General features: G+C 40.3%; 2 protein-coding genes across 3 annotated transcripts; one reads left to right on the forward strand and one right to left on the reverse strand.

Annotated features, from left to right (window-relative positions):
• Positions 1-152: 152 nt before the first annotated feature.
• MFSD8 (major facilitator superfamily domain containing 8) lies at positions 153-10,303 on the forward strand. Its single transcript, XM_032109240.1, has 12 exons — positions 153-279; positions 1,345-1,430; positions 2,378-2,421; positions 3,439-3,679; positions 3,996-4,109; positions 4,737-4,881; positions 5,496-5,554; positions 6,084-6,192; positions 7,169-7,303; positions 7,677-7,780; positions 7,883-8,142; positions 8,862-10,303. The coding sequence occupies exons 1-12, from the start codon at positions 176-178 to the stop codon at positions 9,075-9,077; spliced, it is 1,617 nt and encodes a 538-aa protein (XP_031965131.1). The 5' UTR covers positions 153-175; the 3' UTR covers positions 9,078-10,303.
• A 562-nt stretch (positions 10,304-10,865) lies between these two features.
• Positions 10,866-23,398, reverse strand: PLK4 (polo like kinase 4). 2 transcript variants are annotated; one of them, XM_032109239.1, is made up of 16 exons: positions 23,195-23,398; positions 22,613-22,708; positions 22,066-22,161; positions 21,857-21,971; positions 19,970-21,002; positions 18,324-18,424; positions 16,759-17,132; positions 16,219-16,323; positions 15,741-15,843; positions 15,140-15,289; positions 14,632-14,762; positions 14,147-14,238; positions 13,791-13,929; positions 12,862-13,002; positions 11,851-11,957; positions 10,866-11,473 (listed from the first exon to the last, which is right to left on the reverse strand). In XM_032109239.1, the coding sequence occupies exons 1-16, from the start codon at positions 23,222-23,224 to the stop codon at positions 11,374-11,376; spliced, it is 2,913 nt and encodes a 970-aa protein (XP_031965130.1). In that variant the 5' UTR covers positions 23,225-23,398; the 3' UTR covers positions 10,866-11,373. The 2 variants fall into 2 exon arrangements, with proteins under 2 accessions (XP_031965130.1, XP_031965129.1); XM_032109238.1 differs by lacking the exon at positions 23,195-23,398 and adding an exon at positions 22,856-22,929.
• Positions 23,399-26,088: the final 2,690 nt, after the last annotated feature.

Raw genomic sequence — 26,088 nt, forward strand, 5'->3', positions numbered from 1 at the left:
GTGGGGCGCGCGCGGGAGGCAGCCGGCCCCGCCCCTCCGCGTCTCGCGCCCGGCCCGGCCCCAGCCGGCAGCGCCCCCAGCGGCGGACAGGCGGTAGCGCGCCCCCTCGGGCGCCCCCTGGCGGCGGGCGGCGCGGGCCGTGGCGGCCGCGGGCGGGGCCCGGCGCTGCGGGGCCATGGCGGCCGCGGGCTCCGCTGCGGAGGCGCGTCCCGAGGGGCAGGAGCCTCTGCTGGGGTCCGCAGAGGCGGCGGCGGATGAGGACGAGGAGGGGGAGAGCAGGTAGGGGCTGGTTCCGCTCTGAGGCGGCGCCAGGTATTGGGGCGGCACCGCCGCGGGTGCCCCGCGGAGCCGCCCGTGGGTGCCGGGTCCTTCCCCGCCCCGCACGGGGAGCCCGAGCCGGGGGCGCTGCCCGGCCGCGGTCCGGCCCGAGCCGCCGTCCCCGCGCTCCGCAGCCCCGAGCCCGTGTCTCGGACCGCCCCGGGCCCGGCTGCGGGAGCGGGCCGGGGGCTGCTGCCCCGTGTAGGAAATCACAAACCCGCTCGCTTGGGAAGTTCCTAAAAGACACCAGACAGGATTAAAGTGGGGCAGAGGTCTGGATGTTCAATAGCAGCCTTCATGTGTGGGCAGCAGGTGGTCACTTGGGTTTTTTTCCCCCTTCTGGCAGCAAAACAAGTGTCTTGAACTTAGAATCGCAGATGTGCCGAAATCTATGACTTACATAAACAGTGTTTATAAACTATGTTCCGGCATCTATGTATCTATAACCTGAGTCCACATAATTTGAATAGAGATTACTTTGTAATTTAAATTGTAACTTCTAGTTTAACTTCTTTTTCAGCCTTCGCAATCTACAACAATATCTTTTACACACAACTTTTACATTGTATATTGTTACTTTCTCATCATAAGAACAGACTGGCTGTAGCTTTTAGTCAAATCAAGAGTTGTTCAGGTTTGTGGCTCTTTTAAGGGTACAGCTGTGAGGAAATGTCTGAGGTTTTATGGTTTAAAACACACTTTTTAAAACGTTCATATGATGTGTGGTAATCCAAAGTGTCTACGCAAAGAGTTTGCAGAATTGAAGACCTCCCCTAGATCAAGATCTCTGTATGTAACATTTGGTGTGTGATAGCATTTCTGTTATTTTGTTTGATTTGTCAATCTAGTATTTTTCCAGAGAAAAATAAATCCTTTATAGTCTTTGCTGAGCAAAAAATCCACTCCTGCTTAACAAGTTACACAACTGTATTGAGAAGCTGGTGAAAAATGTTTTCAGTGTCATGTGGGAGCAACTTGAAGAGGACCTGATAATGATTTCTTTCTTGCTTTTTGGTTTGAAAACAGAGATGTTGTTGAAACACAGGAGCATTATAAGAGCAGATGGCGATCCATCTGGATCATGTACCTGACAATGTTTCTCAGTAGTGTAGGTAAGTAAACACATGTGGAATTCTATGTCATTTGTTTAATGAATATACTTTGTTTTGAAAATTACAGGGTTTTCTAGGTTTCAACTACAGGGCTTCTTTAATGCTACTGTTCTAACCTCAAAAAAGGTACATTGTTTAATTCTTTAATAGAAAATATATGACTAGCAAATCGAACAGAAAGTTACATCTAATGAGATAAGTAATAAAACTGGTTTTACACAAAATGACATCTTGCATAAGTCTGTGGTTTATGACTCCTTAATGGTTTGCTAGTGGCAAAAGGTAGTGGCAAGGTAAGGTTATTGCTCAGAACCAAACAAAACAAAGGATGCACTTTTATCATCCAAAGTGAAACTTCTAGGGAATGAGAACAGAAATAATGTGGAGTTCTTAAGAGGTAAGATCTTTAGGGGAATGTATGCTATTTCAAAATATGTATCAAAACTTGTTTTCTTCTACTGGACTTTGCATCTCCATTGCAGAACAGATTGAAATTTTATTCCTGAATAACTCCCCCCAGAAACAAAGATTCCGTTGATTTTTGATCTGTGATGACTTTCTGTGGGCTAAGAAGTTATCTTGAAGTTGATAGAATACTTCAGTAACTCTTTTTTTTTTTTTTATGAATTAAAATGTCTTTGACTAATGAATATAGATATGTCAGTATATCAAGAAATTCTTTTACTTTGAGGACCTTGTTGGCTTTCCATTGTGAGGACAACACAGGAGTTTTTTTGTTTAATGTGTATGCACCTATAAAATGATCTTTTAAAAACAGTTCTTCCTGATAGGAGGAATTACCACTCTTTAAAGAAAGCAGGAAAGGCAGAGGTTTAGACTATAATACACTTAGAGGCAGAAGAAGGAACATGTACTAACTGTTTCAGGAAAGAAAATTACTGATAAAAATGGCAAATAAAATAACTTCTGTTTTTACTGTGTTACAGGTTTCTCAATTGTAATTATGTCTGTGTGGCCGTATCTCCAAAAGGTTTGTAAATATGTTTGGTTTTTAATTAGTAAGAACAGAAAACTCCTGCTCAAAAAGTAGGTCATACAAAAACTGGCTTTTTGTTTAGGAAACAAAAAGTGAAGGGAAGTGTGTGGCTTTTATTCTGCCATCCACTTAGCTTTTATTACTTCTTGCAAAATCTGTCAGGTTTTTTTCCTGAATTGGCAAAGGTGCATCATAATCCAGAAATGTTTGGTTTTCCAATATCATGATTTCTTGGACAACAAACCAATAGAAATCTTGTTATTAAAACATCATGCACAAGACTTGTCTGCATTTTGGCAAAAAAAAAAAAAAAAAAAGAAAAAGAAAAAGGGAACTGGAGGTACAAGTTGCTCTGTAAATGTCACATTGTTGCACGTAGATCTTGATATTCCTAACAGGGGATTGCCATTGTTCCTGTATAGCGATTTTAGTTTCTTTGGGGGTTTTTCACCTCTTAGTTGTGATCTTAAAAGCAGCATAAAAGTCTCTAAAACTTGAATTTAATCTGTGGTAGGATTTTAGTGCCCCTGGAACTGTAGGAGGCAGTTTTAAATGCAAATTTGGAAGGACATACCCTGGACAGGGACCTAGAGGTGTCATTGAAAGTAAGGCTGGTGCAGAATTCTTGCAGAAGAAAAGAAAATGCATTACCAGCCTTGTAAATCAGGACAGATTCAGGCATGTGCAGAGACAATGGAAGTGACTCCTTGCTGCTGGCATGGAAAGTGCCTGCCATATTGCTGAAGTTCTGTCTTTAGCCCAGAACATCAGCAGTGCTGCATAAAAACTGCTGGAGTTTACTGCAAGTGAGCCATTCCCAGGCTGGGAAGTGAAGCAGATTTCATTGATTTGGTGCATTGCTGGAGAGAGTGAGCCAAGGTTTATTACCCCAGACAAAGCATTACAGTACAGAGTCCTTGGTATCCCAGGTACTAATTCTAAAAGGGTGTTACTGGTAATAAAAACCACTCCAGTGCTTTACCCACAGAACTGATTCATGTGTTCTTGCAGATTGATCCGACAGCGGATGCAAGTTTCTTGGGCTGGATTATAGCTTCATACAGCATTGGCCAAATGGTTACCTCTCCCCTGTTTGGCTTGTGGTCCAACTACAGGCCCAGGAGAGAACCTCTGGTCATTTCCACTGCTATTTCAGTAGCTGCAAATTGTCTCTATGCCTACGTCCATGTGCCCCATTCCCATAACAAGTACTATATGCTGACTGCACGTGCTCTCGTGGGGTTTGGAGCAGGTAACCACAGCAGAATTTACATTTCTGAAAATTACTACATTCTGTGTCTTCTGTAAGATGGTTAACGTTGTATTTTAGTACCAGATTTACCATTATGTGAACGATAATATTTAACAAAGCAAAGAGTTGGCCCATAGCAATTTGTCACAAAATTGTGTAATTGTGCTGTTGTGCAAAAATACTAGAGGGAGTGCTGGGTTTTATTTTCTTGCAAAATAAGAAGCAAACCCTTAAAATAAATGTCACTCAACAACAGTTTAACGATATGACTTGATATTTACGTGAACACTTGCTTGGGTTTGGGTTTTTTTTGAAGGAAATGTGGCTGTAGTTCGATCGTATATTGCGGGTGCCACTTCTCTGACGGAAAGAACGAGTGCCATGGCCAATACCAGTGCCTGCCAAGCAGTTGGCTTCATATTAGGGCCAGGTAAAGCATGTCTTCTTTCCTCACTTCTCTTACTAGGTTGAAATTGGGCAACGGAAGTAGGAATCCTCAGCAGCTGTATGTAGGGGATCTTAAGGCATAGTTTGTCAATGATATCACAATTGAATAAATGGGATCCATTCGTCTGTACTTCTGTAAGCCAATAAAAATGAAACATTCTTGTCCAAGTGCTCTGCACCAATTTAAAGTTTCGTTTAAACCCCCCTACTGCATCTTTTCTCTCTAGTTTGCGCTTAGCATGAGAGATAATCCAGTCCCAGGACCAAGGTTTTCCATGTAGAAGCAAGAGGGAAAAAAGTAAATCATCTGTCTGCCAAGAAAATTAACTAGTGGTACACTCAGAATTTAGTTCTTTATGTGTCATAATGTTATTTATACAGTGTGTTTGTATGTAACCAAGCAGTCTTCTGGCTAGCTGAGATCCCACTAGTATCCATTTGGTTTATTTAGAGTAGGATTCTCAAAATGTAAAAGGTTTGACAGGTATAATACTTAAATTTTACTTGGTAATTAGAATAACTGTGCTTATCCAGTTTAATATGTTCTACATATGTTCTAATATTTTCTTAATGATTCTCAAAATTTTCACAGTACATTGATGTTTTTAAGTTTTTCAGACATGTTTTACACTTATTGGAGAAGAAGGAGTAACATGGAAATTCCTTTGTCTTCAGCTGAACATGTACACAGCACCAGTTTTATTTGGAGCTCTCTTAGGAGTTATTAATATTATTCTCATCTTCGCCATATTCAGGTAATCAAGTAAAAAAAAATTAAATATCCTACTTCGTTCATGTGGGTGACTTGTAGCAAATAATATGCTGCTCAGCAGGAGGAGCAATAAACCTGAAACCTGGAGTGCTAAAACTATAAATTGTTATTTATTTTTTCAGTGTTCCTACCTTCTTTAATACCTGTATTTTTGTTATGCTCATAAATGAATCTTGGTGATGTTGTGGTTAGAATGTAAACTGATTTAAAAAGTTAAAGATCTTAGACTATTAGCCTTGATATAGTTTTAGTGTTGGTGGTTGCTGCCCATGTTTTTTCTGTAAGGAGGAATAAGGTTGGCTTGTCTGTAGGGATCTCACTATCTGTGTCTTTCCTTTAAGAATCTCAGGGGGGATTTTTATTCATTCTCTCATTGGTGCAGATGCATCTGGATATGTGATACTATCCCACTAGAATATTTCCTTCCTTGAATAGGATGGTATTCACTGCAGTCAGATGTGAGCTTGGTAGATGATGTTTAAAGGAGCTGTGAATAATTACCATATAGATACCATTTACAATTATTTTAACAGAAACTTGACTCAATAGTAGATCAAATAAATATTTGGAATAATGAAAAAAGTTTTAAATTTCTAGGGAGCACCGAGTGGATGACATGGGACGCCAGTACAAAAGTATCAATTCTGATGGAGAAGGTACCAGTGTGTCCTTGAAAACTTACTCTGTGATTCTAATTTTGAAGTACTCTCTTATTACATAGAAGCATTTAGAAGTATTCTAAAGTCTGAGGCACTGGGAAGTTGATGTGGAAAACAGGCTACATCTCTCCCTAGCTGATCCAGAAATTGCTTCATTTGTCATGTTGTGTCCATAGTGCTGTCTTGTAGCAAAGAAGAAAAAAAAAAAGAAATTGTATGGATCCTTCCATATTTTCATCCTGAGAATTCTGCTGTGTAATTTTGACCTTTCAAGAGAATGTTTTGGTTTCCATTGTTAAGATATTTAAAGAAGTTTGCTCATTTTGCTGTCACTCAGGACTCATTGGGAAAACAGACAGTGTAACCAGTTTGGAAATAATTTTCTCTAATTGTCAGTGGAAGTGAAATGTCAACAATTCCATTTTGATTTAAAAACTTTATACTTTGATTCTCAAAGTAGAACTGCCTAGCTGCCCACCAACTTGCTCAAGTGTGCAGTTCTGGTAATTCTTTTATGTTGCTGCAGGAAGTGATGTTCTGGATCAGAACACAGAAGGAAGCATTGACCACGTTGCTGTGGTAGCACTCAACGTTCTCTTCTTTGTCATCTTGTTTGTGTTTGCTGTCTTTGAAACGTAAGTTTTTCTATTTTCTCTCAAAATACTCAGACATGTAGAGTAATTAGACTGGAGGTCCATATAGAAGCTTTTCTCTTCCATTCATCTTCCTAACTTCTTAAGTGGAAGTCCAAAACCATATGCAATCAAGTTGATGTGTAATACAGAGTAATGAATTAAAGGTCAGTGATAACTAAAAATCTGTGGAGTTTGTGGTATAGGAAACATTAATGTAAAAGCTTTTGAATGGAGGCAAACCCATATCCTCAACCTTTTGAATGTTCAAAAAAAAAGTAGCTTAATTTGGGCTACCTAAAATCTTCAGAGAAAACATGTTTTCAGTTGAGTATCTTGTTCTATATTTTTTATTTTAGTTTTGTATGATTTCTTAGTATGATTCTGATTAGCTCCAAAAGCTTCAGTGTGTCTCTTATTTTGGTAATGATTAGAACAATTGTTTGATAGAGTTAATGCAATTGTATTCTTAAATACTCTATTTTATATGACGGGGGGTTTTTTAGCCTAAAGATGTATGTTATCCACTCCCAAATTTCTGTGTGTAAGAAAGTAAGTAAAACATGACAGTATGATCTCAGGCTGAAATGTACTTCATTCTTTTAACTTATAAAATACTTTGAGGATGTAAGATTTATTCTGCAAGTTTTTTGAGCTCTAATGTAGCTAAAATTTGTTTTACAATATGGCTCTGTAAAATTGCATTATTTTTAGAAAACTGAGGTTTTAGAGACTGATTGGTTGCTAAAACTGAAATAGTATTAAAAGTTTATTATTTTTGTTCTCACAGGGTCTGTTTTTTTTTCTGTCTCTATTACCCTGGCTTGGCTTTAACTCCACCTGAACTATCAGAAATCGATTAATGATGCTTCAGAGTATGGCTGGCGTAGTGCACTGATGTTTGGGATAATACATGTATGGAAATGAATGTGTAGAAGCAGCTTTTTATGATTACTGTATTTTTGTTCTGTCATTTTAGTATAGCTACTCCACTGACGATGGACATGTATTCCTGGACCAGGAAAGAAGCTGTTTTTTATAATGGAATAATCCTCAGTGTGATTGGCATTGAATCAGTTATTGTTTTCATGGTGGTTAAAATACTATCAAAAAAGTAAGTTCTTGGAATTTTGTTACTTATGTTGGCTATGTGTGAAAAGTTTTATGGCAAGGCCAAATCTGTGCTACTCAAATCTTTTACTTGGTAATGAATCTGGGTTTACTATGACAATGAAATACCTCCAATTTTGGCACAGCCTTGATGTTGTGGTTGTTTTTTTATTCTGTTAACATAACCCCCTTATTTGACTGTCTTTTACTCTTGAATCACAAGAAAAGCAGGTTTTAAGTTACTGTGCTTTTGTAACATTTTTGTCAGTGTTTTGGTCTGATATAATTTCCACAAACTAATGGGCTATGTCATTAGCAGCTACATAAATTTTACATTATTAAATGATACATTTAATTGCAATTTCAATGTTTGATAGGACTGGTGAGCGTGCCATACTCCATGCAGGCTTACTGATTGTCTTGATTGGATTCTTTATCTTACTGCCTTGGGGGAAGAAACTACCAAATATCCAGTGGCAAGGTATAGTTCAAGTCTTACTAGACCACCTACCTTTGTAGTGTTCTTTTGAAAGCCTTTTATTGCACTTTTGTTCTTAATGATATGAATAACTTATTTTTACAGAAATAAAGAACAACTCCATTCCCAGAACAGCCCCCACTGAAATGTTAATGCCTTTCTGGAGTTTGCAAGAGATGCAGCTGCCATCCAACCACACAGGAGAGCCTGTGGGCTGCCCTGTCACACAGTCCTGGTGCCTGAATACTCCCGTGATCTACCTGGCCCAGTACCTCAGCTCTGATGTGCTCATAGGGTTGGGCTATCCAGTTTGTAATGTCATGTCCTACACTTTATACTCAAAAGTGCTGGGACCAAAGCCTCAGGTAAGCACAATTCCTAAATGGTTTACTTCATTTGCTCTGCAAGACTTGCACTCTCTTTATTAAAATGAGGGATCTAGTAAAAAATTCTTTTTGTCATCAGCAAAATAATAGTGTGTTTTAAGCAGGGCAGAACTTTGCAGGAGCTCCAATCTTTTTTAAAATCCAAGGCAAGTCTCTAGGGCAATTAGAAAGCAAAGTTTGTGCTATTTATGCAAATCTTACAATGTGGAAATGTCATGACTATTCTGGCAGAGTCCTTTTTGTAACTACCCATTATGTATTTGGAATACCAATATCAAATAATGTTCCTCTTACCAAGGTTATTATATAAAGACTACAAATGCTACTAGACCTTCAATACTGGCATTTCTTAGTGAAACACTATAACGAACTTACATTATTGCTGAACAAAAGATTTTATTCCACTTTTCCCCATTTTTTTCATGTTACATTTTGGTGAAAGAGACTAAATGCTTTGAGCCAGAATGCATTTTGTTAGAAACCAGTAGAGTACCTGAGTGGACCCTTGGAATTAATGCTTAGAGAGGCTGAGCAGTACTCTTGGAAACAAAGTAATCTTAACGAAGTGTCTTAATGAGTTAAGAAAGATAAGTGGTTGTTTAAATACTTCTAAATTTTCTAGTTAGGCTAATGGGTTGGAATTAATGGCCAGCCAAATAATTCCTGTATCACTTACATAAGCTCTTGATCTGCTGTAGGGTGTCTACATGGGATGGCTGACTGCCTCTGGAAGTGGAGCACGGATCCTTGGGCCTGTTTTTGTCAGCCAAATCTACACTCACCTGGGGCCACGCTGGGCATTCAGCTTGATCTGTGGAGTAGTTGTAGCCTCTCTCTTACTCTTGGAGATAGTATACAAGAGACTAATTGCATTTTCTGTCAGATATGGGAGGATACAGGAAGAGAACTGTTAAATACGTATTTAAAAAAAAAAACAACAAACAGAAAAACCAACCAGAAGTAATAGTTTATTACTGCTTTTTAATGAGGAGTACCTAACCACTGATCTTGCTGGCTGTGTGCCAATGACTGTACACCTTTACTTACACATTGACAGAACACTTAACTTGGTCATACCCTAATACCTGGTCACCCCTGCTGCACCTGAGCTTTTGTGTTCTGTGTTTCTAGCAGCAGAGGAAGGAATTTGACAGGTTAGAGCGATACAATGGCACATTTGAAGTGTGTACAGTTTAAATGGTGCATGTGTGCACTGAATGCAGCTGTGAAGGTCACAGGTTACGTGCATCCTTTCCAGAAAGAAGAAAAATATTATCTTGATTCTGTGAATCAGGATTGGTAACTGTTTTGTAACTACAAGATTAGTTGAGCTGCATGCACTTTGTACGGAGACACCACTACTTGAGCAAACCTTCTGATGTTGGGTTTGTTGGCTTGTAAGCACTGATTAATACAGACCATCTGGTTCTGGAACCTGTTATGTCTCCTCCAGGATTTCAAATGACAGGTGACAGAAGCATAGAGGAAGGTAGGTACCCTCCACACAGGTAGTTGGTGTGGGATTTGGGCCTTTAAATTGATCAAGAGCCACTGAAAATCAGTCTCAGCAGCTGTTACTTGAACTACAGTGAACCATATGTGCAATTTTTCCTCTCCTGTTTTGCTGAATGCCTTTTTGCAGCAAGAGAGATAACCTGCACAGAGTTGAAATATGCACAGCTTTTCTTAACTACAAGAGAAAAGTCCAAGACTGATAGTTTACACTTTTGTGCTCGGTGAGAATGAATGCACTGTGCTGAGCAGAGGTGGTAATTAAGTGAAAGGAAAAAACTGGCTCCTTGGCATTCACTGTTATCTGCAGACTTCTATTTTTTCTGGTATTAGGGTACGAGAAACAGGAATTTACACTTAGTCATTCAGACTTTGTTTTAAGAAGTGAGATTGTAATTTTCCTTCATAATGGGGCCTAAGCTCATCCATACGGGTTTCTTTAACTGTTTTAATGCTGCTGGGAAAAAAACCTCTGGAATAACTCCAGCTTGAGAGTTGTGGCTGCTGTTTAATGTCCCTACTATTCGATGCTTATTGAATTTAATAAATGTAATTGTGGATTCCTACGTACTCACTTGTTCAAACACTAAGAGACTACTGAATTAAAAGATGATTTTTTCAATACTGACTGAAGAGGATACAGAAGTTTTATTCCCTCATGGGCTTTCCTGCTACAGAATCACAAAATGTTGTGAAAAAGGACTTCGCTTTTATAAGCTAATTCATAGTAAGTGCTACTTGTATATTGTTCTTGATGTTCCTAGTGCTAGTTTCTTTATTTGTAAGCTAGTTCCTTGATTTGGACATGACAAAGTAATCCAAGTTCTGTCTTTTAAACAGTAGCTGAATAAGGAGAACTGGCTTGAATCAGTTAAGCTGAGCTGTGCTTGCACACCGCCAGCACCAGGCTCCTCTGAAACTCTTCACCCTCCCCTTTCCAACACCGTTTTGGATCCCACTCCATTTAAGATCTTTTCCTGCCTAATAAGGAAGTCAGAGTATTTAAGTACAGACACAAGCATCAGCAGGAGTGTTAGCACACTTGAAGCAAAATGCATAGGAGAAAAGCTACTGTTAATGCTACTGCAGTTGCTGTAAGTATTACTCAAGGTGTAAAACAAGGTAAAACTACCTAAAGTTATTAATTCCTACCCTTTAACCATTACTTGACCATGAAACAAATAAATAGATCCAGACAATTACCACTGCATTTATTTTTTTTTGTATAACATGCTTGTGCAGGGACGTTTTAAGCTGCTGCTACAAAAAATAAAAACAGAGTTATAAAACATATACATATTTACATATATTACTTGTAAGACATAAAAATATAAGTTATTTACAAATACAAATACTTGAACAGATGCATTTTCCTTGATTGTTGGCACTGAGTAAGCAGTGGAGTAAGAAAAAAAATACAACAGATTCAGATTATTTCCAAAGACTTAATGCAGTCAAGAACTAAATTGCTTGAAGTTTTGCTTGAGCAAGTTTATCCATCACTTTAATGAAAAGAATGTTTTGTATGATAATTCACACACAGTTTGCTACACATAAACAGAGCAGCCCTCCCCTTCCTAACCTTTTACCAGATTTTGGAAGAATTTCTGCATAAGCGGAGTAAGATCAGTCACTTTACTGGGGAGTCAGTGAGTGAGTTTATTAAGATTTTGTGCTGTGACACCCAGTTTTCTTTAATCAGTGAGGACCAGCTGGACTGGTAAACATTACAAGAATAGAAGACAGACAGTGCAGCTTCTCTTTGATGTATTCTGGCAATTTATCATCTTCTCCATATCTAGAGAGGCAAAGCAGCATAGAAAAATTGAGATGCTTAAATAACTTGTTGTATTTCATGACAATATAGTTATTTCAAAACATTGCTTTTCTCACCCTCCCTGTTTTTAATATTATGCAGGAATAGTGGCTGTACTCTGGAGACCAAGTAGATGCATGCCCAACTTGTTTTATTCATTTTTTATCCAGAATTTGGTCACAGCTATGGGTGCTTCTCTTTATTTATTAAGCTTACATAAGCTACTCAACTGTGAAGTGATGGCAAAGCTAAGGTTTAATATTTACAAACCAAAATCAATAGTGGCTATGAAGTTACCTGACATACAACAGCCTTGTACTGAGTTACCTGGACTGTTTTTATGGCAGGAACAGACTCACCTGGTTGTCTGGCCATCTGGAGAAGTGTAAGTGATGGAAGAGACACCTGCTTGGGCTACCAGCTGGGATCCATCATTGAACTGAACCCATACTGCTCCACTGGTCAGCTGACGAGACAAGTTATGTTATGGTTTGAGCATAAGAAATACAAAATTCCACACCTCGAACTTTTCTAAAAATGGAAGCTGAAAGCTTTTAAAATTGCTGAAGAGACTTAGGTATTTTGGTCAGTCTTTTAAAGATAAAGATTGCATGGATATTACTTTGGAGGAGGTAGTCTCATGCAGACTTCCTCAGGTTTCAGATTCTCAGCTTTAGTTATCCTTGTCAATGTCAGATAAATAAAGAATTATCTTTAGCTTAACCACTCCTAAAGAATAGTTATACAGGGCCAGACACTAAAAGGAGGCCCATTTGTGAGAATTCACAGCTACACACAATTTAAAGAATATATATATATAGATAACTTCTTCTGTTAGGACAGGAAGCTTACTTTATCTGGATTGCCAAGAACAGTTTTTAAACCTAAAGCTTATCCAACAGAAGAGCAGAGGGAAAATGGTTTTGCAAGGAAACAGCTTTTCCTATTGTAGAGGAAGATGCATTTCTCTTGTACAGATCTGGTACAAAGCTATTAAAACCTTTGTCATGACACCTTTGCATCTACAATAATGAACAGAGAAGTTTAACATTTTCAATTTTTTACTAGAGTCAAATTTAAATGACAAAAGACACTGAAATAGGCAATGATAGCCACAGGAAAATCGTGGTAACTGAGATACTGAACTATTATTTTCTTCTACTTATGTAGTTTGCCATGGTATTTATCTAAGCCATTTGTTTAAAAGCACCTTTCCACATACAAACTTTAGATTTAAACTGTGGTGCACAACTGAATGATTCCTCACAAACCAAGTTTAACAATAATGTAAAGTTAATGACTTAAAAATACATATCTCAGATCTAATAGGAAAAGAGAATAGGCATATGCCTCCTTTATTAATTTCTCACCTGAGAAGCCCAACCAACATTTTTCACAAAAACAGATTTGACAAGTTGGGCTGAATTTGGACTGCATTCTGTTTGATGAACAGAGGAGCACGTCTTTTCAACAGGGTTAGTCAGAAATGTAGGTTTTTCATAGGACACCACCTAAAACCCAGAGATGCACAGAATTAACAGCCTTGGCATTAATCCTCCTGATAAGGTACCAGCTGTAGTGGTCAATTGCCACCTGCTCATGAATACAGACAGATTAGCCTCTATGCTTCATTTAACAGCATTACAGTATAAAAACCCCACAGGAACACAACTTTCTGTTATCAGGTTCATTTCAGTCAGGTGAAAATGGTCAGATTCTGTACTAGGGACACGAGCTACACAACCAAACAGACATGCAGATCCAACAAACGTAGATTGATGTACATTCAACAAAGTTCACAATACAGTGTGCCAAGACCCCAATATAATTCAGTCAGCTGAGGAAGTTTTATCAGGAACCAAAGCCTGGTGGGCCTTTTAAACAAACCAGATGGAATTGCTCACAAAGTCTTATTGGCTACACGTATATTTTCATTTGCCCTTGTTTTTGTATACACACTAACACTTGATTATTTCAGAACACCCTCAAGTGCCAATAACCCTTGTGATACCAATTGTCATACACCACTGAGGCCACATCAGAGCTCTCAAATTGAAGACTGTGCTTGTGTCTAACACAAGTAAGCAATTTTCAAACTCTGTTCCCAGGAGATATTTGTGGTAAAGTTTTGAAGTATGCTGATTTTTCAGATGATCTTAAATTCAGATATCAAAAGTTAGGTGAAATCAAAGTTAACATTTCTAGTCAATATGCTCACAAACAGCTAATAAAAGCCTATGTCCATACAAATATAATTCTATTAGTTCAAGTAAAATATGGTGTGTCCTTGTGTACTTACAGGAGCACAGTTTGGAGTCTGAACTGGAGTAGAACTGGCAGCTTTATTTCTATCCAGTGCCACAACTTCTTTTGAATAGTTTGTCTTGTCCAACGGTGGAGGTCCTACAGCCTGTGGTGATTCAGTATTACCAGGTTTTCTAGAAAAATAATGAGAAAAACTGAGAAAAAGTCTGTCCAAAAGGGACTAAAGAAACAAGTGAGGAGACTTAGGTCTTCCTTCATTTTACCATGGACCATCCAAAGCACCTGATGGCAGAAGTCTTCTGCAGAACTGTTTTCCACTTCAAATACATAAGTATTCAATAAACACATAAATATTCAAATACATCAGTATTTTGAACTGAAAGATATTACCTTCCAACAATTATTGGAAAAAATGGAACACTTCCACTCCTTTTTTCTTCTTCCAAAACAGCAGATTCCAGTGCAAGGCATATACGATGTCCCTGAAATGAGAAGGGGTTTATTACAGTTTGAAATTGAGAACTGTATAAATATTTCATACATGTTTAATGTGGCAAGTGAGCCCACACAAGGCAATTGCAATGGTACTGAATTTTTCAAGTTGTATTAAGCAGCTTCATCTGTTGTGTTTAATCCTTTCACCAGACAGGCAAACCTGCTTTACAAAATAGTGAGAATTTCCTCTCAGTCTTGGTTGTGAGGCATTTTAACTGTTACCTGTATGTTGATATTGCTCTTCCAAGAAACACCATCCTCCCTCCTTAGCAGTGTCATGAAAAACAAGCAAAGCAACATTGGAAGCCCACTTGTGAAAGGGAAGCTGAGTTTTCAGGAAGTTGCTTTGCACTGGAAAAGGTCTATGTAAAACACCTTACCTCATTTGCATGGTCCATATAGGCCTGGATTTCCTTCTCCAACCCTGCTTCGCTTTCTCCTTTCAAAGTGAAGGATTTCCCTGACTTTTCAATCACACGAGTTATACCAGCTGTCTTATGTATTTTTGCACCTGCAAGGAAATGTGAACCCTTTCAGTGTGAGCTGTTATGATACCAGTTAACCATGGAAAGCTTGGGGTAGGGACATGTCTCTCACAAAGTAGGTTAACTATCAAAGGTAAATGTAAAGAAGAGCTCATGAATAAAAACAAAGTATAATTTAAATAACACTTTTGCAACATGTACTTCCTGAAGAAGGTATCTGTAAGGAATTAAATAATCAACTAATCTACAAGTGCTAGAATAAAGGCAGAGTGGCCAAAAAACTGTTCATAGTGCACAATTTTCTTCAGACTGGAGTGGTGGTTGTTTAGTGTTAGGCAGTATTTTAGTGCAGCTCTAAAATCATGATTTACCTACTTGCATAACTGCAAAAATGAATACATACCATCATAAAAACAAATTTCAACATCTGCAGGGGGTGAATTTTCCATCAACATGCACTTGGCATGTCTTGTATAGAATGTCACTTTAGGGGTTTTTGTTCTCACCAACTGCACAAACTTAGCTGCATACTGGTATTTTTTCCAGTACTTTTCTAAAAAAGAAAATTAAAAAAAGCTTTTTTAGAAGTTAGCAGATTAAACACTGTGCATCAGCTTGAAGAGAAGTAATTATGTATTTGATAGCTGAAGGTTGTGAGTAATATTTAAGTATCTGACAGAAGTATGTTTAAAGAAACTGACCTATTTCCACCAACAGCTCCCAGTATGAATGAGGAAAAGATTACAAGAGCTTTAATTTTGGTACACTACATTGTAAAGGGGAGAGTCCTTATAAGCTCCCATATAAAAGGAATTAAAACCTGTGAGTTACACTTTCCTGTGAAGTTTCAAAACAGTTTCCTGTTAAACTGTAGTTTGGATCTAATTCTGAGAGGAGTTTTACTTCAGAGTTATCTGAAAAGTAATAGCTAAATGGATAAAGTCACAAGATTCACTTAAAATATCACATTAATCATAATAATTTTAAAATAGATTCCAGGTTACCTGGCAAGTTGTCAAAACTATACGTGCAGGTGCCTTCAGGAGGAGCAGGAGGTCTGTCATCAAGAAGGAAACCTCTTCCTTCATTTGGATGATAAACTGCAATCTACAAAAAGGGAACAAAAATTGTGTGAAGTTGCAACTTACTACAGCACTCTGCACTTTTAACAGGTACGGAAATTAGACACATTTTAATTAATTACTGTGATTTACCATGAAAGCTCTATTCCTCTAAGTAATGATTTAACAGCAGCACTTTTTCAGCAATACTTCACCTATTCCAAAAGTCAAATCCAATTTTTCTGTGAAATAATCGCTTGCTCCCTATATTATATGGTTTTATTATGGAAGGGGAAAGTTTACAGCTGTGCATATATAAACATTTGATTTCAAAAGAAATAATCACTTAAAAAGCAAAAAACAGCTCTAAATGAACTCTAAGCCCTTTATACAACAGTGAAGAAATCAAAAACATACTCACCACATTTCCATCGCAAGATATTCTGAGGACTTCTTTCACAAGTTCCTGTGAACGATGTTCTTTCAGAAACTCCATACACACTTCCCCAGTATCTAGGATGCTCACCTAAAATATATTAAATATACAAGTTAAACAAAAAGACCTTTACTTTCCGCAAGTGTAAGATTTTACATTTTCCACAAATGCTTTAATAAATGCTTTTCTTTTTCCTTAAAAGCACTTCAAACTTATAAATGCTTCTTCCAGTAACTTTTGTTATTAGTGCTATTACAACAGAGCACTTTGAGATGACTGAAGGGTATCAGCCTGGTCACTGAGGGTGTGGCTTCTCAAGTGACAAATCAAACACAGACAGGTCTGCTCCATTATGTTTTAAGTATTCTCTACACAAAAACTAAGATGCATCTTATTAATATGATTTTAAATTACTTTAGATTAAGTTTCCCAAAAACATGTTTCTAGTTTACCAAGTGATTTTTAAGAGACAGTCACACTATATTAAGCGCTTCACTTGTTCCCATTTTAAGAACTGATACTTACCACTGCATTTTTGGTTTTTTGCCTGATGGGTTTCAGCCTGTGAGCAGTGAGAGGTGACACAACACTTCGCAGTGTAGGTTTCTGGTGTGCTGAATGTTCTTGGCCCCAAGTTTGGTTTTGTTCTGGAGTTGACCAAAGGCCACAGGTAGGAGATGGTTGAATTTTCTCGTTTTTGCAGAGAACTCCAGGGATGCATTTATTTGGGTTTCTCTGGTTTAAAGAATGTGGACAGCCACCAGATGCATCGTGATTCCTTATATCTTTTAAGGTGTTCCATGCATTTCTTGGTGCATCCTGCTGCACATCCAGATGGTACCGAAAACCTCCACGTGCATTACTCTTGCCTGTCAGGTCTGCAGGTGGTCTCAGAGGAACTGAAAGCATCACAAAGGGACATTGTAAATTCAAGGAGTCATAGCCAGAAAGAAAAAATTCTAGTACAGCTTTAAAAGCTTTTCAAGGGATTGTCTTAGAAAGCTTATTTAAGGGAAGAATGGGATTTCTCTAATCCTCAGTCCAAATCATCAGGCCTTTTAGTCACTGCTAGCAAAATTCCAGTGCTACTTAAAATAAGCTGTTCCTATATTTCAGTTATGATGGTCTTCAGTTTTTATACATCAAATAATTTAGAAAAATAATTTATAAACAAAATACTAAGATTTCAAATAGATTCTTACAAAATAGTTACTTTAATCTGTTGAAAGACTGCTTATTTGCCATTCAGATAACCACTAGTAACGAGTTTCATGTAAGTTCCAGTTTGTCTAACTAGTGTTTTACCATCAACCACAGGTTTTGGTACTCAAAATGTTAAATGCATACTCCAAATCCCTTGTTTTATTTTTAAAATCCTTGTATTTACTATTTTTATATTTAACCTTCCTATAACTCCTTCCCTCGTTTTGATATTTAAGCCCTTGATCAACTTTCACCTCACCCACATCACTACTGTGCTCCTTCTGCCATGTGGCCGAACAGTTGAGAAGGGACCAAAAATCAAATAGGATTATTCAGACCATATGTTCTCTGATTCCAATTCCCTGTAGACAGGAAGGGAAGGAGTCCAGTAATATCAAACCAAAAAAGGCCAGAATAGATTTGTGGTTTATTTTTATGATTAAATTACATTATTTGTTAATGATGTAACATGATGCACAACAAAGAACACCTCCTTCCCTTCTGTGTCTTTTGTCCTTCCCTCCACCCCTCCTTCTGCAGCCTGATTATCTTTCTCATTCACTGAGGTCCCATCTTCTCTTATTTAGCTGTATTTGCACAACTAAATTAACAGGGCTTTCAAGTCACCTGCTAATATTTTGTCATACATTTACACTGACACATTTACACAACTGAGTAATTATGTCAGGGTCTAAAATTCTGGTTTCCTCTTTGTTTTTTGGTTTTGGGTTTTTTTTCTAAAATACTAGTAGAAAGTAATGAGCTTGTTTTAGGAAACTTAGTATTCACATTTGATGTACAAAGAAATATAAAAATAGAAAATCCCACTGAAACTATTACAAGTCACTAACTTGAGTGCAAAAGTAAACAACTGATGAGTAACACACCATTTTTCTGCATGCTTCCAAGCCACTGCTGCATCGTCTCAGCCTGGGACTTCTGCTCTAACAAACCAACCTGGGGCTTCACTGGGCACAGATAATTTGAGCTACAAAATAAAAAGTTACACACATAACCAAGATTGCATCAAAGACACTTGCACAACAAAAGTTATAATGCTACAGCTGCAGAAACCACAACACTTCAAATATTTAGGAAATGCAGGTGGCATTTTGTAGCTCTAGGCAGCACAGAACACGTTTCTTTTTCATGGGGTAAAGCATAAGAAAATAAAATAGTTTCCAAATGGAATGAAAAGTTATGATAACGCTGCCAGCATCTGCTGTTCTTACATCTGGCTCTTATCCTCCAGCCTTGGAGAAGACCCAGTGATGACATGACACCCATGGCCCCACTGTATCTCACTCAGCACAACAAACACGCAGCTGAAAGATGCCAATCCTACCACCCACAATAATTTGAATTTCTATAAAATACAGTCAATCCCAGAAATTATAAAGATTTTTTACCAGCTTTTTAGATGATGACATATATGTAGGCGCAGGTGAACTCAAGATATAATCCACATGTTGAAGGATAAAGAATACACACAAAACCAGTTACTGCAGAGTCACTGATCTGCTGTAAATTCACACTAAGCTCCTGTGAGGTTTTCTATCTGCATAGTCTATACCTGTCTGCACTTTCTTTTTGTGATGATTACTACCGTTGGCAAGGGCTCACTTATCACCAAGACCACCCCAAACCCACAGAATATAAAGCATCTAATTTAGGTCTTATGACCTTGCATTTAAGATTGCTGTGCAAGCTAACTACAGAGGCAAGAGGCTTTCCCATAATCAACTATGTAAAAAAGTGGTAACCATTAAGTTAATCCCCACACTCACATTAATATTCTCTCATGTTTACATTCAGCACGGCTTTATGGAGTCATGGGGAACAAAGTAAGCATTACATTAACATTTGCATAAATTTTTGACTCATCAAACATTTCTCAAAGGAGAAAGAATGTACATGCCCACTGAACTTTGCTTATGTCAAACACTTGAGAACAGTCAAGAAAAATTTCCTAATCCATTTACTTTTCCTACAGGGAAAAGTGCTTGTTTTGTCTTTTCCTTGAACTGATTTGCAAAGACAAAATATAGGAAATGATGCCACTTGTTAATGTGGAGAGAAAGGCAGGAACTAAGATATGGAAGTCCTTATATCAAAACAGAAAATGGTACTTTTGATATTCTGTTGATGTAAAGTCTATAGAAAGAACCCAGGATTTTCACACAGAAGCTACAACTAAGTACAGAACTAACTTCTAGATAATTACCTATGATTGACACTTCCCTTTCTGGTACACCACTTTTACAATCTACTACCTAATCTTTTCTGATTTTTTGTTTTATCTTCTCTAAGCATAAGAAAAAAAATCACCTAAAGAGATCAGCAAGTGAAGATGTTTGTAAACTGCAGTTTGAATGCCTTCTCCCCTCATCTGTCTCTTCTACAAAGAACAACTGCAAGGCTCTCTACTACAATTACCGTGGGGAAAGAAATGCTCAACTTGCTGCACGTGGAAAGAAGACAATAATGGACAATACCAGCTCTAAATTTCATCTGAATAAAAACTGATTCTTACTGTGGTTGATCTTTTACAGGTGGAGAGATCTGCTCTTCAAAAGAACCAGAAGTACTAGAAGTCTTCTCCTTAAATATTTCTCCTATATCAGTATAGCTGTTGGCAGGTGAAAAGTATTCTGTGTTTTCCCTTGTTCCTACTTTAGGCTTGGAAAGCACTTCCAAAGAGTGACATCGATCAGTGATGTTGGATATGCCTTGAGTCTGGCTGTGGGATGTGCCAGACCTGTCGGAGGAGTGGGCTCTTCGGAGGTAGCGGGAATGTGGCCTCTCTTCACTAGGCTGCATGGTTCTTCCCCTGCCACTTACACCAATTTCCTTTCCCTGAATTCCCCACTGCTGGAAAGAATCACTTCTGTCCCCCGATGAATTATTACTGGAATTCTTGTTTGTAGGAAAAAAAGTAATTTTATTTGGGAGTGGCTGTCCAACTAACAGCTTCTTCTTTTCCTTCAAGCAACCACTGGTACTGATGCTGGAAGAGCCTGTGAAGGTTGTAGAGATGGTGGCATTTCCACTGTCCATGGAATCTTCGGAGGTTCCCAAGTCTCTGCTCCGTGCAGAGCTACCCCTGGACATGAAAGGATGATCCAACACTGAGGAAAGGCTCAGGCGATCTGCCGGGTTTTTGCGCAGTAACCTGTGTATGAGGTCCTGCGCCTCTCTTGACAGAAAGGCTGGCATTTCATAATCTGCCAACACCACTTTATTCAGTGTGTTCCTGACCGTGTCCGTGTCAAAAGGCGGCTTTCCAATGAGAAGAGTGTAAAACATACAGCCCAGAGACCACACGTCGGATTCCAGTCCGTGCGGGCTCCTCGTGGCTATCTCCGGAGAGATGTAATTCGGAGTTCCACACATGGTGTAATGCTTCTCATGAGGCATCTTCAGCTGAGTCGCCAATCCAAAATCAGCAATCTTGACATTCATGTTATTGGTGAGCAAGATATTGGAGAGGGTGAGGTCCCGGTGCAGTATTCCATGGGAATGGAGGTACAGCATACCCGTGATAATCTGATGCAAGAAGTGCCGCGCTATCAAAACAAAAACAGGTGTTGCAGTCTTATATTTGAAGTCATAGCTCTGAAAATAACTCAGCTTTAAGTCTGCTATTGATCTTGCTTCTGTTTTCTTTTGTTTTTAATAAAAAGAATGTTACAAGGGTGTTCAGGTGTCAGACTAGTGAAGTTGGAATTAACTTTCTCCTTTCTACTTTAAGCAAAATGACACAACTGTGTTCTAAATTCATGAAAACTTATCTAATGCAGGAAACAGGACTGGAAATATTTTCAGTTGGCCTAAACTTTTTAAAATTATGTTTTTAAGCATTAAAGCTAAGCTGCTCATCACTTTTGGAAACAGATACAAGCTAAATTGATGATGCCTGTATAGCAGTACCCCTTTAATCCAGTCCTGTGACCTGGGTGCAAAAAATCCCTATCTATAGCAGCTTCATAGAATTAGGTTTGAAATTGATAGAGAAGCAGGTAAGATGGAAGAACTGAGCAAGAAGTGAGCAGTGAGGTGCATCTGGAAGCAATAAAGGCCGAAGTTGCTGGTTTTCCTGTTCTTCTTTCCTCTTCCCAGTCTTGAACCACATTTCAGCACAATTCTAAGTACAAAGGTAAGCTCTACCTTCTATCTACCTCTGCCTTCTAAGATCATTTTTTTTTTATACTCCACATAGCACAAACAGAAACAAATATATATAGAAATGCAAGTGAACACATGTACAATAATAATTAATCTCTAGATTATCACTTCCCACACAATTTTGAGGTATAGAAACTCTAATGGCAGTTTTAAATACTCTTCCTCTAGAATTAAATATTTATTGAGTGAACCAAAACATTAATGCAGAAGGCTCCACAGAACAAACAAACCTCACCTTCATCTTCTGAAAAGGGTTTCTTTCTGTTCTTTATGTATCTGCTCATTTCACCATTGTGACACATCTCAAGTATCAAGTATACGTAGTTGCTATCTTCAAAATAGTTATAAAGCTGGAACATAAAATAAGGAAAATTGAAATTCCACTTTGTAGACTATGCAGCAAGTCACAGATATAGCCCTCTCTACAAACCCCACGATTCTTACCTCGAGTATAGATGGATGCTTTAGCTGACAATGTATTTTCACCTCATTCTGAACCCTCTGTACCATTCCAACTTTGTGCATGGCTTTTTTGTCTATCTGTAAGTGGATCACAGCATAATTTAGATGTTCAGTGCATATTTGCCTGAAAATTTCTAAGTATAAGCAAGTTTTCACATTGTTTAACTTGTGATCTGTAATGAACAAGTATAACAGATAATTGGAGGAACACCACAACTGAAAGTAGTCAAGTGTTAACATTATCAATACTAACACTAATAATTTTTTTTCTGAAATACTTAAACAGAGAAACCTAATTCTGATTTTGCCAGGCAGATGGGCTAAATACAGTCAATACTAAAAAGCATTTCTGTTAATTAGCAAGTCTATTTGGTCGTGGTGCATCTTTCAGGATCAAATCCTAATCTGAATGTCCGTTATATACAAACACTCAGCTCAAACATCAATGCCCAACTGCATAACCCCAACCTGTTGCAACTTTCCATTTGGTCTCTAGGGAGACGGGTACTTCCTTGGCCGCCTGCCTTACCATTTTGATGGCCACTTCCAGGCCGGTTTTCAGGGATACTGCTCTGTAGACCCCTGCGAAGGAGCCCTTCCCCAGGAGGTTCCCCACCTTGAAATCCTGCAACACGAACAAACCAGCCTTGTTAGCCTGGGGCTTTGTCAGTCAGGCTTCGGAGCGCCTCTCCCGATGCGGACCCTCCCACCAGGGCTGGGGAGCCCACACACCCCCGAGATCCGGGCAAACCGCGAAGCGGCCCGGGGGTACCTGGGGGGAGCTCTCCGGGGCACGGCAGCGGGGCCCGGCGGGGCCGCACAGCCAGCCCCGCTGCATCCTCCTGCCGGCACCGCGTTCCACGGCTCGCACTGGCGCTGCCGCTGCCCGGCCCGCCGCGGCCCGGCCGCCTTCCCGCCGCGGCTCCCGGGACGCGGGATACACCCGCCCCCAGCTGCCATGGCAGCGGCCGCGGAGCCGCCGCTCCCCACGAACACGTGGGGACGAGGCGAAGGCGCGGGAGGAATCGCGCTCCCACGAACACCCGCCGGGAGCGGGACGAGCCCGCGCCCCGCGGCCCCGACGGACGGCGGGAGGGGCAGCGCGCCGCACCTCTATCCTCTCGCCGATGCAGGTCGCCATGGCGCCGGCCGCTCTCCCTCGGGTCGCGCTACCGGTTCTGCCGAAGGCCTGGGCCGCGGTTGCCCATTAGGGCGCCCCGGGCCGCCCGCCCCGGCGCAGCCCCGCTCGCTCCCGGGCCCGGGGGCAGCCGCTCCGCGCCCCCCCCGCCGACATTTTGAAAAGTCGCGCCGTTACCGCCCGGCCCCGCCCCGCCCCGCCCCGGGACGAGGCTGCGTCTGACGCAAGCGCGTCACGCAGCGGCGCGAGCGGCCCTCGCGGCCGGGCCGGGAGGAGGAGCTGCCGCGGGGCGGCGCGTGCCCGTCCATCCTCCCCCCCCCCGGACAGCCGTTACGGCGCGTGCGCGGTGAGGGGCGCGCGCGGTGAGGAGCGCGCGCGCGCGCGATGTCGCCTCAGCCCGCGGTGTCGCAGGATGGTGGAGTCATGGAATGTTCAGGTGTGACCGTAAAGGTCATCCAGTCCCAACCCCCGCTGCCAGGGGCAGGGAGATGCCCCCTAGACCAAGTTGCTCAAGGCCTTACCCAACCTGGCTTTGAATACTGCTGGATATGGGGTATCCACAACCTCCCCGGGCAGCCTGTTCCAGTGTCTCACCACCCTCACAAGTAGAACATTTCTTCCTAATATCTAACCGAAATTTCCCCCCTTTCAATTTGTATCCAGTACTTCTTGTCCCATCACTACAGTTCCTGATGAAGAGCCCTCTCCCACTTCTCTTTAGGATCCTTTCAGATACTGGAAAGTTACTCCGAGGTCTCCACTCAACCTTCTCCAGGCTGAACAGTTCCAGCTTTCTCATCCTGTCCTCACAGGGCAGGTACTCCAGTCCTCATCAGCCTTGTGGCCCTCCTCTGGACTTGTCCAACAGTTCTGTGCCCTCATGTCGGGACACCAGAACTATAAGCCAGGCGGGGTCTCACCAGGGCAGAGAAGAGGGAAAGAATCACCTCTTTTCACCTGCTGGCAATACTCCTTTGGTTGCAGCCCAGGATTTCCTTGGCTTTCTGGGCTGCAAGTGCTCACTGCCAGCACATGTTGAGTTTGTCATCAACCATCACTCCCAAGTCTTTCTCTGCAGGGCTGCTCTCAGTCGTTTCTCTGCCCAACCTGTTGGTGTTCCTGGGATTGCCACGACCCAGGTGCAGGACCTGGCAGTTGGCTTTGTTGACTTCATGAGTTTTGAATTTGGCCACTCTCAAGCCTGGCAAGGTCCCTCTGGATGAAATCGCTTCCCTCCAGCATGTTGACTGCACCGTGCAGTTGGAGCTGTCAGCAAATTTGCTGAAGGTGCACTTGATCCCACAGTCCGTGTCACCGACAAAGATGTTGAACAGTATTGGCCCCAATATTGACCCAAGGGACATTGCTTTCAGCTGCAAGTCATGGTTTTGTGAACAAATTCCTCTTGGGTCCTGAACCTTTTTCAAAGGCGTTGCGACTCCCACTTCTGTTAGTGTGTTCCAGACTAACAGAAGGGATTCCAGACAGGAATTGTGCTGGTTTCGTGGTGGTCGTTGCTGTAATTATTGTTTGAATATAGCACAGCTTTTCTTTGAGTTGTCTTCTATGACAAGGAGGTACAATGAGTGTCAAGTACAAGCAAAACTGAGAGGCAAAGGCAGAGCAGCTGCTTTAATCCTTTTGTGGATTTAATTCCCAAGTACCTTGTTTAATTTTCTGAAAATGCTATTTCCAACTATTTTTCTGCTGAAATAATTTCTGAACTGTGAGTTTAAAGAAAAACACAAGTCAAGATAATCAGGAATGAACCTCATTCCATCACCTGTCCTTAGCATGCTCTTCTTGACACAAATCTTTGTTTAACCTGAGGTACTAGCATGTTATTGAGGAGGCCTCTGAGTGATGTGACTTTAAAGGTATTGAGTGACTCTTTTGTATTGTGTTTTATCTAAAATACAGGGCAAAACAAAATCCTGGAGCTGTGTATGGAGATTCTCATGTGTCCTTTGGCTCCTTCATTTCACTTTTGTTTACTTTGTCACAGTAGCAATTAGACCTGGTCAACAGCACTTCATGGCTGATGTGAAACAAAGCATTGTAACAAATTTATTTTTATGGGCTAGAGGCCTTCACTGGATGCCAGGTGTCATTGATGAATTTCCCTTCTGCAGTTAGGCTGAATTTGAAATGTGTGGGAACATCTTCAAGTTCCATTACCTCAGCAGTTTGTTTGCAATCTCACGTGCTTTTATATTCCTAGCTGCTCTATTAAAAATTAAATTCATTTTTGGGCAAGCATGCCTTCAAACAATATTTAGACTCAATCCATGTAGTGAGCTGGTGGCAGTCCCTTGCACAGAACAAATTTTCCCCAGTTTTTGAGAATAATTTTTTTTCCATTTCTTATTTTTCAACTGGTTGTTCAGTTGTGTTTTTATCTTTTTCTTGATATTCAGATGCAGCACTGTTTATACAAGCTCAAGCACTGTTTCTGCTTTTTTTGTGTGACAGGACTGTTCATGTAGCTACACAGTGAAGCAGATCGAGGAATTGGTTTGGACTGGGAAAAAGATTTTTATTTTTATTGGTTTCTATTTTTTTAGCCTGCCCTCTGAATTATCCCACCTCATAAATGTCTTGCTGGCTCCTTCTGTACCAGGGGAGTGCTCCCAAAGTTATTTTTGCTAGGGCAGGCATCCAGGATGCGAGGAGGAGGTGGAGTGATTTAGCACTTCACCTTCTCCGGTGTTTGCCAGCTTGTGGCTATAAACTCAAGCAGTTCCCCCACGACCCGCCAACTTTCATTGTTGAAATAAAATACAGAGGTGGCTTGTAATCAAGCTGCACTTTCTTCTTCAGAGAAGGAGGCTCTTGGGAAGGTTTGTGCAGTCATGGGTGTGAAATAG

Source organism: Corvus moneduloides, chromosome 5 (assembly GCF_009650955.1).
Source record: "Corvus moneduloides isolate bCorMon1 chromosome 5, bCorMon1.pri, whole genome shotgun sequence".
In the NCBI taxonomy this organism is placed as follows: domain Eukaryota; kingdom Metazoa; phylum Chordata; class Aves; order Passeriformes; family Corvidae; genus Corvus; species Corvus moneduloides.

Bases quoted from the DNA above. Each gene is read 5' to 3' on its own strand.
- MFSD8 (XM_032109240.1), top strand. From the start codon at position 176: ATGGCGGCCGCGGGCTCCGCTGCGGAGGCGCGTCCCGAGGGGCAGGAG. The intron at 3,680-3,995 runs GTAACCACAGCA...TTTTTTTTGAAG, and splicing joins TCTCGTGGGGTTTGGAGCAG to GAAATGTGGCTGTAGTTCGA. The intron at 6,193-7,168 runs GTAAGTTTTTCT...CTGTCATTTTAG, and splicing joins GTGTTTGCTGTCTTTGAAAC to TATAGCTACTCCACTGACGA.
- PLK4 (XM_032109238.1), bottom strand. From the start codon at position 22,921: ATGCAGCGGGGCTGGCTGTGCGGCCCCGCCGGGCCCCGCTGCCGTGCC. The intron at 16,324-16,758 runs GTAAGTATCAGT...AATATATTTTAG, and splicing joins AAAAAACCAAAAATGCAGTG to GTGAGCATCCTAGATACTGG. The intron at 13,003-13,790 runs GTAAGTACACAA...TCTGGGTTTTAG, and splicing joins AGACTCCAAACTGTGCTCCT to GTGGTGTCCTATGAAAAACC.